Source organism: Dipodomys spectabilis, unplaced genomic scaffold (genome assembly GCF_019054845.1).
Source record: "Dipodomys spectabilis isolate Male_0828 unplaced genomic scaffold, ASM1905484v1 ptg000115l, whole genome shotgun sequence".
NCBI classification, from domain to species: domain Eukaryota; kingdom Metazoa; phylum Chordata; class Mammalia; order Rodentia; family Heteromyidae; genus Dipodomys; species Dipodomys spectabilis.
The window spans coordinates 9,424,229-9,439,626 of record NW_024870792.1 but is presented as its reverse complement, the minus strand read 5'-3'; the positions used below and the strand labels follow the sequence as shown (position 1 = coordinate 9,439,626).

General features: G+C 37.6%; 1 protein-coding gene across 2 annotated transcripts in view; it reads left to right on the top strand.

Annotated features, from left to right (window-relative positions):
* Itgav (integrin subunit alpha V) overlaps positions 1-15,398 on the top strand; it is an 87,999-nt gene that overhangs the window by 56,835 nt on the left and 15,766 nt on the right. For both annotated transcript variants that reach the window (XR_006148677.1, XM_042688229.1), the window contains exons 15-23: positions 1,374-1,481; positions 3,207-3,265; positions 4,907-5,061; positions 9,690-9,827; positions 10,892-10,959; positions 11,815-11,962; positions 12,461-12,553; positions 13,950-14,029; positions 14,372-14,452. Coding sequence is in view for 1 of the 2 variants with exons in the window: in XM_042688229.1 (XP_042544163.1) it covers positions 1,374-1,481; positions 3,207-3,265; positions 4,907-5,061; positions 9,690-9,827; positions 10,892-10,959; positions 11,815-11,962; positions 12,461-12,553; positions 13,950-14,029; positions 14,372-14,452 (930 nt within the window). In the remaining variant the exon portion in view is untranslated. The remainder of the gene's footprint in view (positions 1-1,373; positions 1,482-3,206; positions 3,266-4,906; positions 5,062-9,689; positions 9,828-10,891; positions 10,960-11,814; positions 11,963-12,460; positions 12,554-13,949; positions 14,030-14,371; positions 14,453-15,398) is intronic.

The following is a 15,398-nucleotide window of genomic DNA, read 5'->3' as shown; positions in this document are numbered from 1 at the left end:
TATGTGGTACTGAGGAATCCAACCTAGGCCTTCGTGTAGAACACTTGCTTACTATGCACAAGGCCCTAGCCTTAACACTTACTTACTATGCACAAGGCCCTAGCCTTGACCTCTAGCCCTTCAAAAATAAAATCTAAAGTGTACAAATTGTGTGGTATATATTTTTCTGAAAGAGGGAGGCTATTTACTTGGTGTTTGTACCTTAGTACTCTGGGATCACAAGTACTCTGAGTACTAAATGAATATTTTTATTAGAGTAATATGTGTAAGTTTGCATATTTATTTCCCAGTTGTGTACATATTCCCAGTTGTTGTCTGTATTAATCAATTCTTCATGCCTTATGATAGCAGCTGGTATCTCGAGAATATTAAGATGCTTATACTGTGGGCTGAGTTTATCCATGTTAGGAATACCAACATTGGTGCAGTGTATAGAAGTTTGTGAGGGCTCAATTTAATGACAGCTATAGGAGAACAATGTGTACTCATGGATTTCAAGGCTTTCTCATTTTGAGACAACTTTATTGACCGGAGCTTATTGTTTTTATGCAAGATTTGAACTTGTGCATATACATGTTAGAAAAATATATTGACAGATTGAATATCTTTTATCTGAAATGCTGATAACCAGAAGTGTTACAGCTTTTGGAGTTTTGGATTTTTGAGTATTTGCATGGATTTCACCAGTTGCTCTAAATGAAGCAATAATGCATGTATTTCCTCTTATCTGTTACTAGTATATTAGTATGTGCTATGATAAATATTCTCTGTGTGTATGTGTGTGTGTATGTGTGTGTGTGTGTGTGTGTGAGAGAGAGAGAGAGAGAGAGAGAGAGGGAAAGAAAGAGAGAGAGAGAGATCTGCAGGCATTCTTTTTTTTTTTTTTTGACCCATAGTTCCCACTTGCGGCTTTCTCTGTGTATATGGTGCTGAGGAATCAAACCCAGGGCCTCATGCATATGAGGCAAGCAATCTACCACTGAGCTACCTTTCCAACCCTATAGGTGTTCTTTCTACATTATCAAATCTTTTTCCTTTCCTGCTACAGTTGTATCGTGGCTATCTTAGAGATCAGCAAGGCAGGACTTGTAGCACTCATACCCCTTAAGGTCCTGTACTGCATTAGTTGTACATCACACAACTATTGGAAATTCTGCTTCAACGGACTGGATTCAGATAGGCTGATCTGTTGTCCCACTTTGCCTAGAACTGAATGACAGGGCATTCAGTATTAAAATTAGGACAAACTGGCCCTCTGACATTAGATTGTTTCTGTTTGTTTTGCCACTAGACACAAAGTGAATGCTTAGATTGATTTAATATTTTAAATAATGTTTTTCTTTCTCATCTTTTTTTTCCTTTTTTTAATACAGGGCCAGACCAGTTATCACTGTAAATGCTGGTCTTGATGTGTACCCTAGCATTTTAAATCAAGACAATAAAACTTGCTCACTACCTGGGACGGCTCTTAAGGTTTCCTGGTAAGATTATTTTTTGTATAATAATAGTTATGATCATTGTGAATGATTTAGTCATTATAAGTATAATTAAAAATTAAGGTGGCAAGCAGTTTCTAGGTATGTGTTCTATTTTCACACTGTAGATTGGTAAATGGAAATCGTGCTCTAAAGAAGATGACATAGAAAGCATTATTTATAAAAGTAGCTTTTAATGAACTATGTTTGGTCATGGTCCTTATGTTTGGTCATTAAAAAGAAGAAAAACTAACAAATCTTATAACTCAAGGCCCTAAACAAGCTCTTGAAACTACGATTTTGTGTGTGTGTGTGTGCGCACACGTGTGCGCCCGTGTGCGCACTGGTTCTGAGGCTTGAACTTAAGGCCTTTAACTCTTACTTGGTATTTTTGCTCAAGACTGTGCTCTACCACTTGAGCCATACCTCCACTTGTGGCTTTTTGCTGGCTAATTGTAGGGATAAGAATCTCATGTATTTTCTGCCCAAGCATGCTTCAAAATATGTTCCTCAGCATGAGCTTCAGCTTCAAACCATGTTTTTCAGACTCCTAAGTAGTTAGGAATACAGGCATAAGCAACCAGTGCCTGGTAAAACTATAAAGTTTTTCAAAGTATATTTTTTTCAGACTTTATATCTGAGAATACCCAAAGTGCAGTATCCATGACCTGTTACAAAATTGTTTACCTCCGGATACCGGTGGCTCACACCTATAATCCTAGCTACTCAGGAGGCTGAAATCTGAAGATCCCGGATTAAAGCTAGCCCAGGCAGAAAAGTCCACGAGACTCTTTATCTCCAGTTAACCATCAGAAAACTGGAAGTGGCACTGTGGCTCAAGTAGTAGAGAACTCACATTGAGCTAAAGAGCTCAAGGACAGCACCCAGGCCCAGAGTTAAAACTCCTTGACCAACCGAAAAAAAGAAAAGAAAAGAAATAGTTTACCCAGTATGATGATGCGTATCTATAATCATAGTGACCAAGGAGGCCCAGATCTAACAAGACCCTTAACAAGACCCTACCCACAAACCAAAAGACAAAAGAGCAAAAAGGCTGGAGACATGGCTGAAGTGGTAGCATGCAAAAACCTTGGAATAAACAAATGTTTAGCTTAGTACTGAAAAAACAAAAATGTGGGAAGCAGTTTTATAAAATGAGACATTATTTTGAATCTCAACTGCCATTTCTCTCATTTAGATTTATCCATTGGTCTATAAACTTGAGAGGAAGTTGTCTTTTTTTTCAGTAAGGCACCATGAGATCAAATATGCCAAACTTATTAAAGAATGGGATGTACTAGTTTGTATAGCTTCATATTTTAGGGATAATATTAAGACATGACACGGACGAATGCTGTCCTGATATAAACTATGCACCATTAGCCTTCTACATTGCATTAGTAGGTTCTGTATTGCAAATTTAGGCAAGGGTGAATTGAATATGCAGAGACAGTTTTCATTATTGCCTAAACAATGTGGTAGAACAACTGCTTGCATAGCATTTACATTGCATGAGGTTTTATAACTTGTGTAAATGCAACATGATGTGATATGTTTTATAAGGGTCAGGAACATGCACTGGCTTCGGTGGAAATGTAGGGAAACTTCCTATAACCAATACCTCCCCCCCTAGATACACAGGACAACTGTATTAGAATTATGGCACTTGGGTACAATTCAAAACTATATCTAGATTATAAGATTGATTTACATCCTTTTTTTTCCCTGCAGTTTTAATGTCAGGTTCTGTTTAAAGGCAGATGGCAAAGGATCACTTCCCAGAAGACTTAGTAAGTGTCTTATGAAAAACCATGATATTTGAATGACATTGTTTGTACAACACTGCATAGTTATTCAAATTGTTATCATTGTTCTTTTGTAATTTGAATATGTTTAAAGGTATTTAAGATGGTAGTATAATTACTTGACTTTGCTTGGCAACTCTACAGCTGACTCAGATATAGTACATTTATTACTGGACATTGAGAGCAAAGTAGCAAGTGGAATGGTGAGTGTGCTGTCTTCAGCAGTTATGTACAGTAATGAACGCTGGGAGAAGTGAACATCTTGGTTCACACGTGGATGATCTGCTGAGATGAAATCCCTAGAGTCTTAGGAACGAAGGTGTTCTAGAAAAGATGAGAAGAAGAGAGGTCTGGTCCCTAAGCTTAGAGTACCCAGCAAATTCTACTCCTCTCCTGAAATGTTGTCCCACTTTGGTCAGTATGCTAGATATGACAGGTGCCAGTGAGCCATGACAAAGCAGAGAAGAAGACTGCACTGATGGAGGTGGGAGTGGTGTGAATGTCCATATAAAATAGCAAGAACATTTTCTGTAGGAACCTGAGAAATGAGGGAGCCATGGGACACAGGGAGGGAGGAGCAGTCCACACAGGAGTGGCAGTTTCAGAAAGCTTGTATCTGGAGTATGCTCACTGTGTTTGAGAAAACACATGGAGGGCAGTGTAGCTGAGAAGAACAGAACGTGAGACAAACTATCACCTAACTTTAAAATAAAGGTGGGGGGGGGACGGGCAGGGGGGAGGATGGGAAGGGATGGGAAGGGGAAACAAAGGAGGAGGCTACAATGCTTGATAAGAAATGTACTCATTATCTTGCCCATGTAATTGTAACCCCTCTGTACAGTATTTTCACAATAAAAATAAAAAAATAAATAAAAATAACATAAAAATAAAATAAAGGTCAGATTTAGAAGAAATTTGCAAAGGGACTCGTGGTTTTCGAGTTTTGCATTCTAAGGAACTTCTTAACGAATTGAATCCTAGCAACTGTGTTTTCCATCACTTGACTGCTCATTTATTTTTAGGGGATTTTTGACACATTAAGCTCTAGTTGGTCACTTGCCGTGGAGGGACATATGTATCTGGCAATTTGATATGGTAGCTTCCTTGAAGCAGAACATTAAAATGCTACCAATTGTTCACTTATCTTAGTGTTTAATACAATTATATGGGTTTATGCTAATGAATGCTTCTTAATAAAAACTGCTTGAGTCTTGCTACGTGGATTAATGGTAGAAGTCTGTGCTTGTTATTTTATTGGTGCAGGCTGTAGAACCCCCTCATGCATGCTAAGCAGATGCTCTCCTACTGAGAGACATCTAGTGGTGAAAATCTTAATTCTGCTATATTTCATTCCCTGGACTACTTGCAATATAAATTAAGTGAGAATTTTCATCTGGTACTTGCTTTCACCACTATCATTGTTTGGGATTATGTATGACCTTACTTTGGAGATAAATGGATAAATTATTGTGACGTATTTTTGGAAGCAATACATTATGGTGTCACAGCAATGTACTGTCACCTCTGTTTACAAAAACAGTGATATTTACATTTCTATGAAAGTTCTATCTAGGCAGATAGCATCCATAAAGAATATGTTGGTTATAAGTCATTTGATTTGTATAGACTTCCAGGTGGAGCTTCTTTTGGATAAACTGAAGCAAAAGGGAGCAATTCGACGAGCACTGTTTCTCCATAACAGGTCCCCGAGTCACTCCAAGAACATGACTATCCCGCGGGGGGGCCTTGCACAGTGTGAGGAGCTCGTAGCATATCTACGGGTAAGGGCGCTTTCGGTGCCATATCTTTTCTATTGTTCACTTACCACTTCCATCTAAATGGGTTTTCACTTTCTATGAATTGGCATCCAACTGTAATGAAACACATAGAAAATTAGACTTGGGCTAGGTAGTGTGTGGTTTTGATTGTCACATTTGGCAGTGGAAGTACTAGCTAGGCTCAACTCCTGGGCAGCCTGGATGTTTTGAATGGCATTTTCACTGAATTCTGGAATAATTCTGAATAACCAGTAATATTACTGAAGGGATTGTGATACACGTATTTGTTAACTATTTCTGACCTCTGATGATACTGAAAAAAATCTCCAGGATTCAAAAATTAAGCAATTGACAAAACAAAACACCCAAAAACCCAACCCTAGTGGCAAAGGTTGAATAGTGAGCCTAGCTTGCTGGAAGGGGGTAGAACCTGGGGTGACCGGGAATGATAATTGCAGAAACCAGCACAGCAATCAGACTCATCTGAGCCTGTGACCTTGTGACCTCTGTGACTCTCCTTGAGACTCCTGCATGAAGCCTAGAACTTTGAATGATGCTAGAATATTCTTAAGACAGAGTTACACCTTGACTCCAGCAAGATCAAATGCCTAGCATCCTGGAGAGCATTCCAGGTTGGGCTTCTTGATCCCTGTGTGCTGAGATTAAGCAACATGAATTCATTAAAAGAGTAAAAAAAAAGTGTCAAACCAGGATAGCCACTAGAAGAAACGAAATTTTAGTCTAGAAGGATGTAAAATATTGGACTTAGTGTTTGTAGAATAGAAACTTACATAAAATGTTCAAAAAAAGGCTGAAAATTATTTTTAAAAAAAGAAGAAAAAAGCATGAGTAAAGATTCAAAGACACAACATAATTGAGCAGCTTGATTTAACAGACCTCTATAGAGCTCAGCACTAAACAATTAGAGAATAGAAAAATTGACCATGCATAGACCACAAAGAAAGCTTAAGGTATTTCAGAAAGGGATCTCATAGAAAGCATGTTACCTGGCCAGGAGTGTGGTGCACTCACTCCTAAAATCCCATTATTCTTGTGATAGAGGCAGGAAGATTGCAAGCTCTGGGTCAGCTTAGGTTAAGTTAGGAAAAACACCAAATGAGCCAGTCGCCGGTGTCTCACACCTGTAATCCTAGCTATTCAGGAGGCTGAGATTTGAGGATCGCAGTTCAAAGCCAGCCGGGGCAGGAAAGTCCATGAGACTCTTATCTCCAACTAACTACCAGAAAATTGGAAGTAGTGCTGTGGCTCAAGTGGTAGAGCGCTAGCCTTGAGCTGAAGAACTCAAGAACAGCACCCAGGCACAGAATTCAAGCCGCAGGACCGACAAAAAAAGAAAGAAAGAAAAAAAAAGAAATGCAAAAATGAATGCAAATGAAAAGAAAAAAAGAGGGACTGAGAGAGGTAGAGTAGAATATAATCATGGAGTAATTGTTTCCCATCACTGTAACAAATGACACAGATAATCAACATACAAAGAGAAAAATTTATCATAGCTTTGGAAGTTTTCATACATGATTGGTTGTCCCTGTTCCTTTTGGGCCTGCAATAAGGTATAGAGACACAGATACCAGGAAAGCAACGAAAGAGGAAAGGGCCAGGCTTCCACAATTGCATGTCCCAAATGATAAAACCTTCTACTAGTTCCCACAATGGGGACCAAGCCTTTCCCACAATGGGGACCAAGCCTTTATTGCTTGGTTGATACTAAATAGCCAAACTTTTGTTTTTCAGAAATTAGAAACAAAAAGATAGGCTGGGAATTTTTTTTTTTGCTAGGAAATCATAGGAATAGGATTTTTAAATGACCTTCTTGTCAAAAAGAGGTAGAGGCTGGGCACCAGTGGCTCACGCCTGTAATCCTAGCTACTCAGGAAGCTGAGATCTGAGGATTGTGTTTCAAAGCCAGCCCGGGCAGGAAAGTCCGTGAAACTCTTACCTCTAGTAAACCATTCAGAAAAACTAGAAGTGGTGCTGCAGCTCAAACGGTAGAGCGATAGTCTTGAGCTGAAGAGCTGAGGGACAGTGCCCAGGCCCAGAGTTCAAGACCCACGACTGACAAAAAAAAAAGGTGGAAATTTATTTAGAACTGAATTATCATGAAAATCCTACATAACACTGTGTGGCCGTTACACAAGCAGAATATAACAGTAAATGTATACCATGAATGCTATTTTTTCATTGACTGATAAAGGAAAATGAAGAAAACACAAAAACTCCCACAAAATTTAAAATTGAGAAAGGAAATAACCACAGATAAAGTAGGGAGTAAAATAATAAGATGCTAAGAATAACCATGTACCAGTAGTCAGGAAAGCTTGGATAACAAGAATATTCCCAGACAGACATAGTACAACTGCCATAAAAGTGGAAAACTGGCACAATTCTATAACCATTTCATTAAGATTCAGTTAAAAATCTTTATTCAAATGTAGTTTGCAGTGGGTCAGACCTTAATTCCAGCTACTCAGGTGAAGCCAGCCAGGACTAAACGTGACCAGGATCCTATTTCAACAGATAAATCAGACTTGATGGCATATGTCTATTATCCAAACTATGAGGGAGGCAGGCACAGAAAGGAGGATAGAACTCTGAGGTTGGCCCTGAAAGGGAAAAAATAATTCATGAGACCCTGTCACAAAAATAATGAAAGCAAGAAATAAATAGGCTGAGGAGGTAAGTATCAAGTGGTAGAGTACTGTCTAGCAAGTGCAATGCCCTGAGTTCAAACTGCAGTAGCCCTCTGCCAAGTCTTTATTCAAAGTAAGCACAAGCTCAGATGGTTTTATTTGCAATACATTCGAGAATAAGCTGTTTCTAAGCCAGGCATGGATGTATAGGTCTGTACTCCCAGATACTTAAGAAAGTTGAGACAGAAGGCTAGCCCAGGCATAGTTAGCAAGTTAGCAACATCTCAAAACAAAACATAGCTCAAGTGGTAGAGTGCTTGTCTACTAAGCACAGAGCCCTTGGTTCAATTCCCAAAATTGTTTCCCCTTCACAAGAAAAAGGGCGCTACTTAATTCTGATAATAAACTCTTCAAGAGATTAGAAAAAAAGCTAAAATATTATCTTAATTCATTCTAGGAGTAAGTGTAATGAATACTTCACCTGGTGAAGGACAGAATAAGAAAATGGGATTTCACTCCAGTTTTACACAGAAATGTTTTTCAAGTTACTTAGCCAGTATAAAGAAACTAAAATCTAGTAATTTATAGGAAAAGATAAATAGACCAAGTTGGATTAGGGTGTGTTAAGATAAAAAATTTGGAAGTGGAACATGACTCTTTTACTTAGGTGCAGAAGAATGAGTGGGCATTTTGTAATAGGAAAGAATACCCCCAAACAAGTCTAATAACTTGTCAGGAGAAGCAACCAATTGTGTTATACAGATAGCACACATATCATTGAATAGCCAAAGTTAATCTTCTCTGTATGCAAGAGCACAGATGAGTCTTAACAAGATTTTGAACAGAAAGCAAATCTCAGATCACTCCATTGGATCCCATTTGAAATAGAGGGGAAAAGGGAGAGCAAACTAGAAGATAGTGTTGTGTCATGATATACGCAAGGTAAAAGCTAGCTGAATAGCCCTATCTACAACATGGCACCCAGCAGATGAGTAACTTTATCGTTATCGATATTTATTGGTATTGGCAAAATTCTAGTTATTATACGTGGTGTGTTTTGGGGGGCTTCTTTTATTTTACTGACACAAAATAACAAGTCCACTTTAAAGAAAGTAAGAAGGTAGTCTTCATCCGTGTGGTCTGAACCAAATATAACTAGCCATTATCTGGGATCCAGACCTCTTCCTGGCTTGAACCCCTGAAAGACATGGTCCAGCATGGAAGAGATCACCTGAGCTTCTCCAGTCACAGAACCAAAGACAGCACCTGAGTCATCAAAGAGGCAGGCTTTGAGAAAGTGGGCCATCTCTTCAATGGGATTCAGATATGGTCTTTAACATGGCTGCTGGGGTTGGAATTCAGAGCCCTCTCCTATTAGGCAAATGCTTTACCACTTGACCCATACCCCCAGTCTTTTCTTGCCATAGTTATTTTTCTGGAGAGAGTCTCATGTTTTTGTTTGGGTTCAGCCTCGTATCTCAATCCTATAGCGGGGATTACAGGAATATACCACTATGACTGGTAGGAGAAATCTTTATGATTCAGATCTTTAACGCATTTGTTGCTTTGAGTTGATGGAAGCTAGAGATCTGTCAGGTGTCGCATCCATCACAAAGGTTTTATGTAGTAGTCATGAAAATGTTGTCAGATACAGAGATCAATAGTAAATAATATTGAAAAGACTAAAGATAGTCAAAGACAACCTATATTGTGCAATATTCCATTTCCCATCTCTCTCCAGTCATGGTGATCTAGTTCAGTCAGTGCCAGATAATCTGCACACTCATCAATATTCACCTGATTCTTGAAGAGAGTGAACCTACCTTCCACTTTTGTGTGAAGCAAATATTGCATCATGAAACAAAAACTGCTTATAAGTTTCTACTGGATAACTGAGCTTTTCAGATAGACTGTTCTTACTATGAATTTGTCTGAAGGGTTTAAGTTGATGTCATTTTAAATTTGCAGTGTTTCTATTTCTAGGATGAATCTGAATTTAGAGACAAGCTCACTCCTATTACGATCTTCATGGAGTACCGGTTGGATTATAGAACAGCTGTGGATGCAACAGGCTTACAGCCCATTCTCAACCAGTTCACTCCCGCCAACGTTAGCCGACAGGTACTTGGCTTTCTGCTTATTCCAGTTTTGCTCTTCCATCTTTTCCTAAGATGATACAGCTCAGGTTTTTAAAGAGCAGAAGGATTTGCTTTTTATCACATTGATAGATGTTTAACTGAAGAAACATGAGAGAAAATACTCTTAAATTTCCAGATCAGAGATCATTAATTCAGACTAACTAGTCTTATCAAGACAAAGACAAGGTCACATTTCATATTTGGAAATTTGTAAATAACTCCAGGAGATGAATTATTTCAAAGTGCTAATTTATTTAACTTTTTAGTAAATTGCTAAACATCTTTGGGGCCTAGTAGCTTTAGGTACATCTTAATTGTTTTTTAAAAGCATATATATATATATATATATATATATATTCATGTATGTATGTAATACATTGATAATTCTTTTCATAATGCAGCATAAAATTCCATGCACATGTTTATAATTTTAGAAAATTATATGTAAAGAACCTGTATTCAAATATTTATTTATCTATTATTTATCTTAAATTTTATATTCCTTCTTTTACCTCTTACCTAAGCTCTATATCCTCCCTCTATTTGTTTGGCTTTTTTGTTTGTTAGATTTTTTTTTTTTTCTGAGACGGAGTCTCATTCCCTAGCCTGCCTGTCCTTGAGCTTACAATTTTCCTCCCTCAGCCTCCCAAATCATACAGCTTAGCTAGCAACAGACTTGAACCCTCATTTCTTGACTCTTGCTTTCTCTTGTACACCAGACCTCACTCTAAAATGTTAATAGCTAATTTATTGTAAAGCAAAATTAATTCAAGTAACTATATTATATCCTATGAATTATGTTTTTCTTTTTCATTCTTGACTAGCTATATTAACCTATGTATAAATCAGTATGATCTCATTTGCCTTGAGGGTGTAATCTGCATCTCTATCCATCTGTCTATTCACTTATCTATCTATCTATCCATTTACAAAGAAAGAGAATGTGTGTTTATATATCTACATGCATAGATATCTCCATGTATTTCTATATGCTGTATATGCAAACTATATTGATATTTATTCCTGTAAATAAACTTTTTTTTCTAGGCTCATATTCTACTTGATTGTGGTGAAGACAATATCTGCAAACCTAAACTAGAAGTCTCTGTAGATAGGTAAGTTTTACTCCAAGCAGTAAATATTACCCCCAAGAAGTTTAAACAGAAGAGCATTTATCCAGTATTTTACTGAGAATAAGTTATACTAGAGGTAATTAACAATTTTTTGTTGTTGTTGGTCTCGGGGCTTGAACTCTGGGCCTGGGCACTGTCCCTCAGCTCTTCAGCTCAAGCCTAGCATTCTACTTGAGCCACAGCACCACTTCCAGTTTTCTGAGTGGTTCATTGGAGATAAGAGTCTCATGGACTTTTCCTGCCCAGGCTGGCTTTGAACTGTGATTCTCAGATCTCAGCCTCCTGAGATTACAGGTGTGAGCCACCAGTGCCGGCTAATTTATAATTTTATATAATCATAAAACTATTAATCTTGAGCCTAAAAAACATCTACTGTGTTTTTACTAGTTGTCTAGCCTGACAAGTAGTACAACTGTTCATCTCCAGATAGAATCATGAAATAGTATCACGTCTTCTGAAGACACTCATCATTATAGAAAGGCTTTTAACGCAAGGGATATCTTTACATTAGGAAGATTATTTGTGAGAATCATCACAAAGAAGGAATTCATCTTTTAGAGAAAGATCAGGGAAGTAAAAAGTCCACACAAAGATATAAAATTTCTTCAGCACTAAATATGAAAAATGGAAAAATATGAGTGGCATTAGTATTCACTTTTACTGAAGAAGAATTAGATTTGAACGTGTGCTATTTTCTGTTTTCTGCGGTGGTATGATAAAACCTTAAAATAGTTTGAGTTGAATGTGTCAGTGCTGTGTATTTATCTCGCCACTTTGAAGAGTCATGCGCTCCCCATGTAGTCTTTTTTCACAGTCTAGATTTATATTAACTTGCAGTGATCAAAAGAAGGTCTACATTGGGGACGACAACCCTCTGACATTGATTGTGAAGGCTCAGAATCAAGGAGAAGGGGCCTATGAAGCTGAGCTCATCGTTTCGATCCCACCGCAGGCTGACTTCATAGGGGTTGTCCGAAACAGTGAAGTAAGCCAATATGCCTCTTTAAAAATCAAAATGCCCTGACAGGCCTTTATTAACATTAATGAGCTAGTCCCCTGTTTAGTGAAGCAAAAACCTAGCTCTTCTACTTAAGGCTAAATTGCTAGATAGTCGCGTGCCTAGCTTACATAATTTCCTTTAAGCCTAATACTTTGCATAATGTATTGGCATGACATTTTTAGAAGTGCCTATGGAGGAGATTGGATAGATTAAAGTAACTAAGCCTGTCCATCAAATTAGAAGCATTGTAGTTACATATCTAAATCCTCTGGATAATCTTTCAAAAACACTGTGACATTTATATTTGGTCACCACAAATCTGGCTTCTCTCTTTCTCCATGTTTGCTCAGGTAGATTTATTTGCTTCTTAAAAAGGGGAACTTTAAATATGTAACTATATATTGTATAGGGACTTTATAGTCTTAGGGTTTCTGTTCTTCTGGCTTAATCTCTCTTTGTATCCTGTTTCTTTGTCCATTGAAGGCCTTAGCAAGGCTTTCCTGTGCCTTTAAGACAGAAAACCAAACCCGCCAGGTGGTATGTGACCTCGGAAACCCAATGAAGGCTGGAACTCAAGTAAGACATTTTGAATTGAATCACTTTTTCCCCTACAAAGATAATGCCATATTTTTCTTGGTCTTGTTTGTAGTAATAAAAAATGCCTATACATATTAAAATGCTGTCATCAAACTGATTTTAATTTAGTTTAATGATGAACATTGTTCTGTTTCCTTTTAACTAAGATACTACATGATGGTGATGCTTTATTATCGTTATGTAATAAGCTGCACCACATGGTAATCCATTTGATAAATAGATGAGATCATGGTTTAAATTAAGACTTGAAATTCTGATTTTCGTATTTTGAAGTAGCTAACACTTGAGTTGGTCTTCAGAAGCCAATCTGCTAGATCCCAGAACCGTCATTCTTAGATGAAATCAAGCTAGCTCATTAACTTGAATCCTTGTATAATCAGCCCACACAGAAGATCAAAGAGAAACTTGGCTGGATCAGGCTCCCCTTCACAAGAAGGGGCAGGGTTACCTAGAGATTGAAAAGAAGCACTGCATGGATGTCTTCCCAGATCCTCTAAAAAGGAACCAGAAATATACCTGGTATCATCCTAGGATCAAAGAAAACATGACAATATATGTTATGTTGCGTTTATAACAAGAGTTATTAATGATACATTGGTATAATCATATGAAGATATGTGTTATTGGGAGCCCAAATGTTCCACTGTCTTTTGACGTATTTTTCAAATAAAGGTCATTATTTGTAGGTGTGCGGTACCTTAGGAAAGAGAGCTTGAGTACATATCCTGAGTTCCAGTTTTTCATGTTTTCAGCCAATCAGAACACAACATGATTTCTGGTTCTCATTCTCCTTGTCTCCAGTTTTTCAGTGCATAACTCGTTCAGTGTAGGGAATTTCTGGCTACCCTAAGGGACCAGCCCCAGGCTTTGGAAAGTGGTGTATGTGGAAGAGAGGATCAGTCTGCAAGAGGTGTTATTTTTATATGTCATTTATGTATTTCCCCAAGACTCCTGCTGTCTTGTACCTGGTGGCTCAGATTTCTCTATAAAATAATCTGTGAACTTTCTAGCTGCAGGGGTTAAAAGTCCGGTACTTTCTGATGTCTATAGCTTGCTATTATCAAATTATTGTGCATAATTACTTTACTTGCCTTGGATCACCAAATATTTACTTTTGTCATTTTAAAATGATTTTTAATATCATAAGAAGGTATAAGTAATAGTTTTTGTTAAATGGATTCCACCATGGATTGGCCCAAGTATCTTGAATAAAAGTAAATAAAGGGAAAGTCAGATTTAAAAACTTTAGTTCACTTTTATTGGAAGCTCACAAAAACAGTATTTTAGAATGCTTTTGTATTTGGTCATTGGATTTGAAACTTCTAATTTCAGATAAGACATTGGTTAACATTCTGTTCTTTATCCCTTCTTGCAGCTCTTTGCTGGTCTTCGATTCAGTGTGCATCAGCAATCCGAGATGGATACATCTGTGATGTTTGATTTACAAATCCAAAGGTATCTCAATAGATTGGCTTAAATACTTTAAATACGATGGAGTTCCATAGGTTGATATGTTCATACATGATTGTAGAATTTTTAAGTCTATGTTATATGAATTATTATAATATCAGTTATGAATTTGTAAAGCAAACTTAAAAAATTAAAAAGTTAAACTCGATTAACTTCTTGGAATTAAATGCTAAGAAAAAAATAATTGTTTCGGCTTTTAAGTGTTTCATTCTGTTGCTGTTCTGTTCATTTTTTAGTTCCATGAGGTTTTATGTCTGGAAGACTTTTGATGATGGTTATGCTCCATTCAGTCCTAAAAATGTGTGTGTGTGTGTTTTTTTCTTTCAGCTCGAATCTTTTTGACAAAGTCAGCCCTCTTGTATCTTACAAAGTTGACCTTGCTGTTTTGGCTGCTGTTGAGATTAGAGGGTCAGTATAATTTTTAAGTTGAATATCTCCTTGTCAACATTGCTTCTGAAAAGTAACTCTAGGCCGGGCTCTGGTGGCTCAAGCCTGTAATCCTAGCTACTCAGGAGGCTGAGATCTGAGGATCGCAGTTCAAAGCCAGCCCGGGCAGGAGAGACCGTGAGACTCCTATCTCCAATAAACCACCAGAAAACCAGAAGTGGCGCTGTAGCTCAAGTGGTAGAGCGCTCGCCTTGAGCTGAAGAGCTGAGGGACAGCGCCCAGGCCCAGAGTTCAAAGCCCCACGACCGACAAAAAAAAAAAACGTAACTCTAGGCCCTGGCTTGTTTGGGCAAAAGACACTGTGTTTAATGGTGGTTCATTAGGCAATAAATGTTGTAGAAATAAGGCCGTAGATATATTCCAAGCTCCAAATATTTATTTGCTAGTCTTATGGGAAGAAAATATGGTAACAGTAATCTCAAAATATGTTTATTTGACCTTCTACACAAATTACTTTGGCAGTTTACCTGTGACCTGTAGATTTAGGTGTAGTGATTTTATGTATATGTGATTTCACTAGCTTTATGGCTTTTTATTTGCATGTAGTAATCATGAAAGGGTGATTTCATTTTGATATTTCCATACGTGTAGACAGTGTACCCCATCAGCCTCACCCCATCTCTCCCTCTCCCTTATCTCACTCCACATTCTTAAAACAACTTCAGTTTGTGTCACTTTTCTATTTTTATACATGTATATAAACTACTTTGATCATATTCACCCTCATTTACCCTCTCACCTCACCCTCCCTGCTCCTTCTGATACCCACTCCCCCAACAGAGCCTGTTTTACTTTCATGTCTAGTAGATTTATCTTTTAAGAATTAAAAAATTCCATTTTTATTTATTTATTTAGGAAATACTGGTGAATGAACTCAGAAACTCATACTTGCCAGGCAAGCACTGTA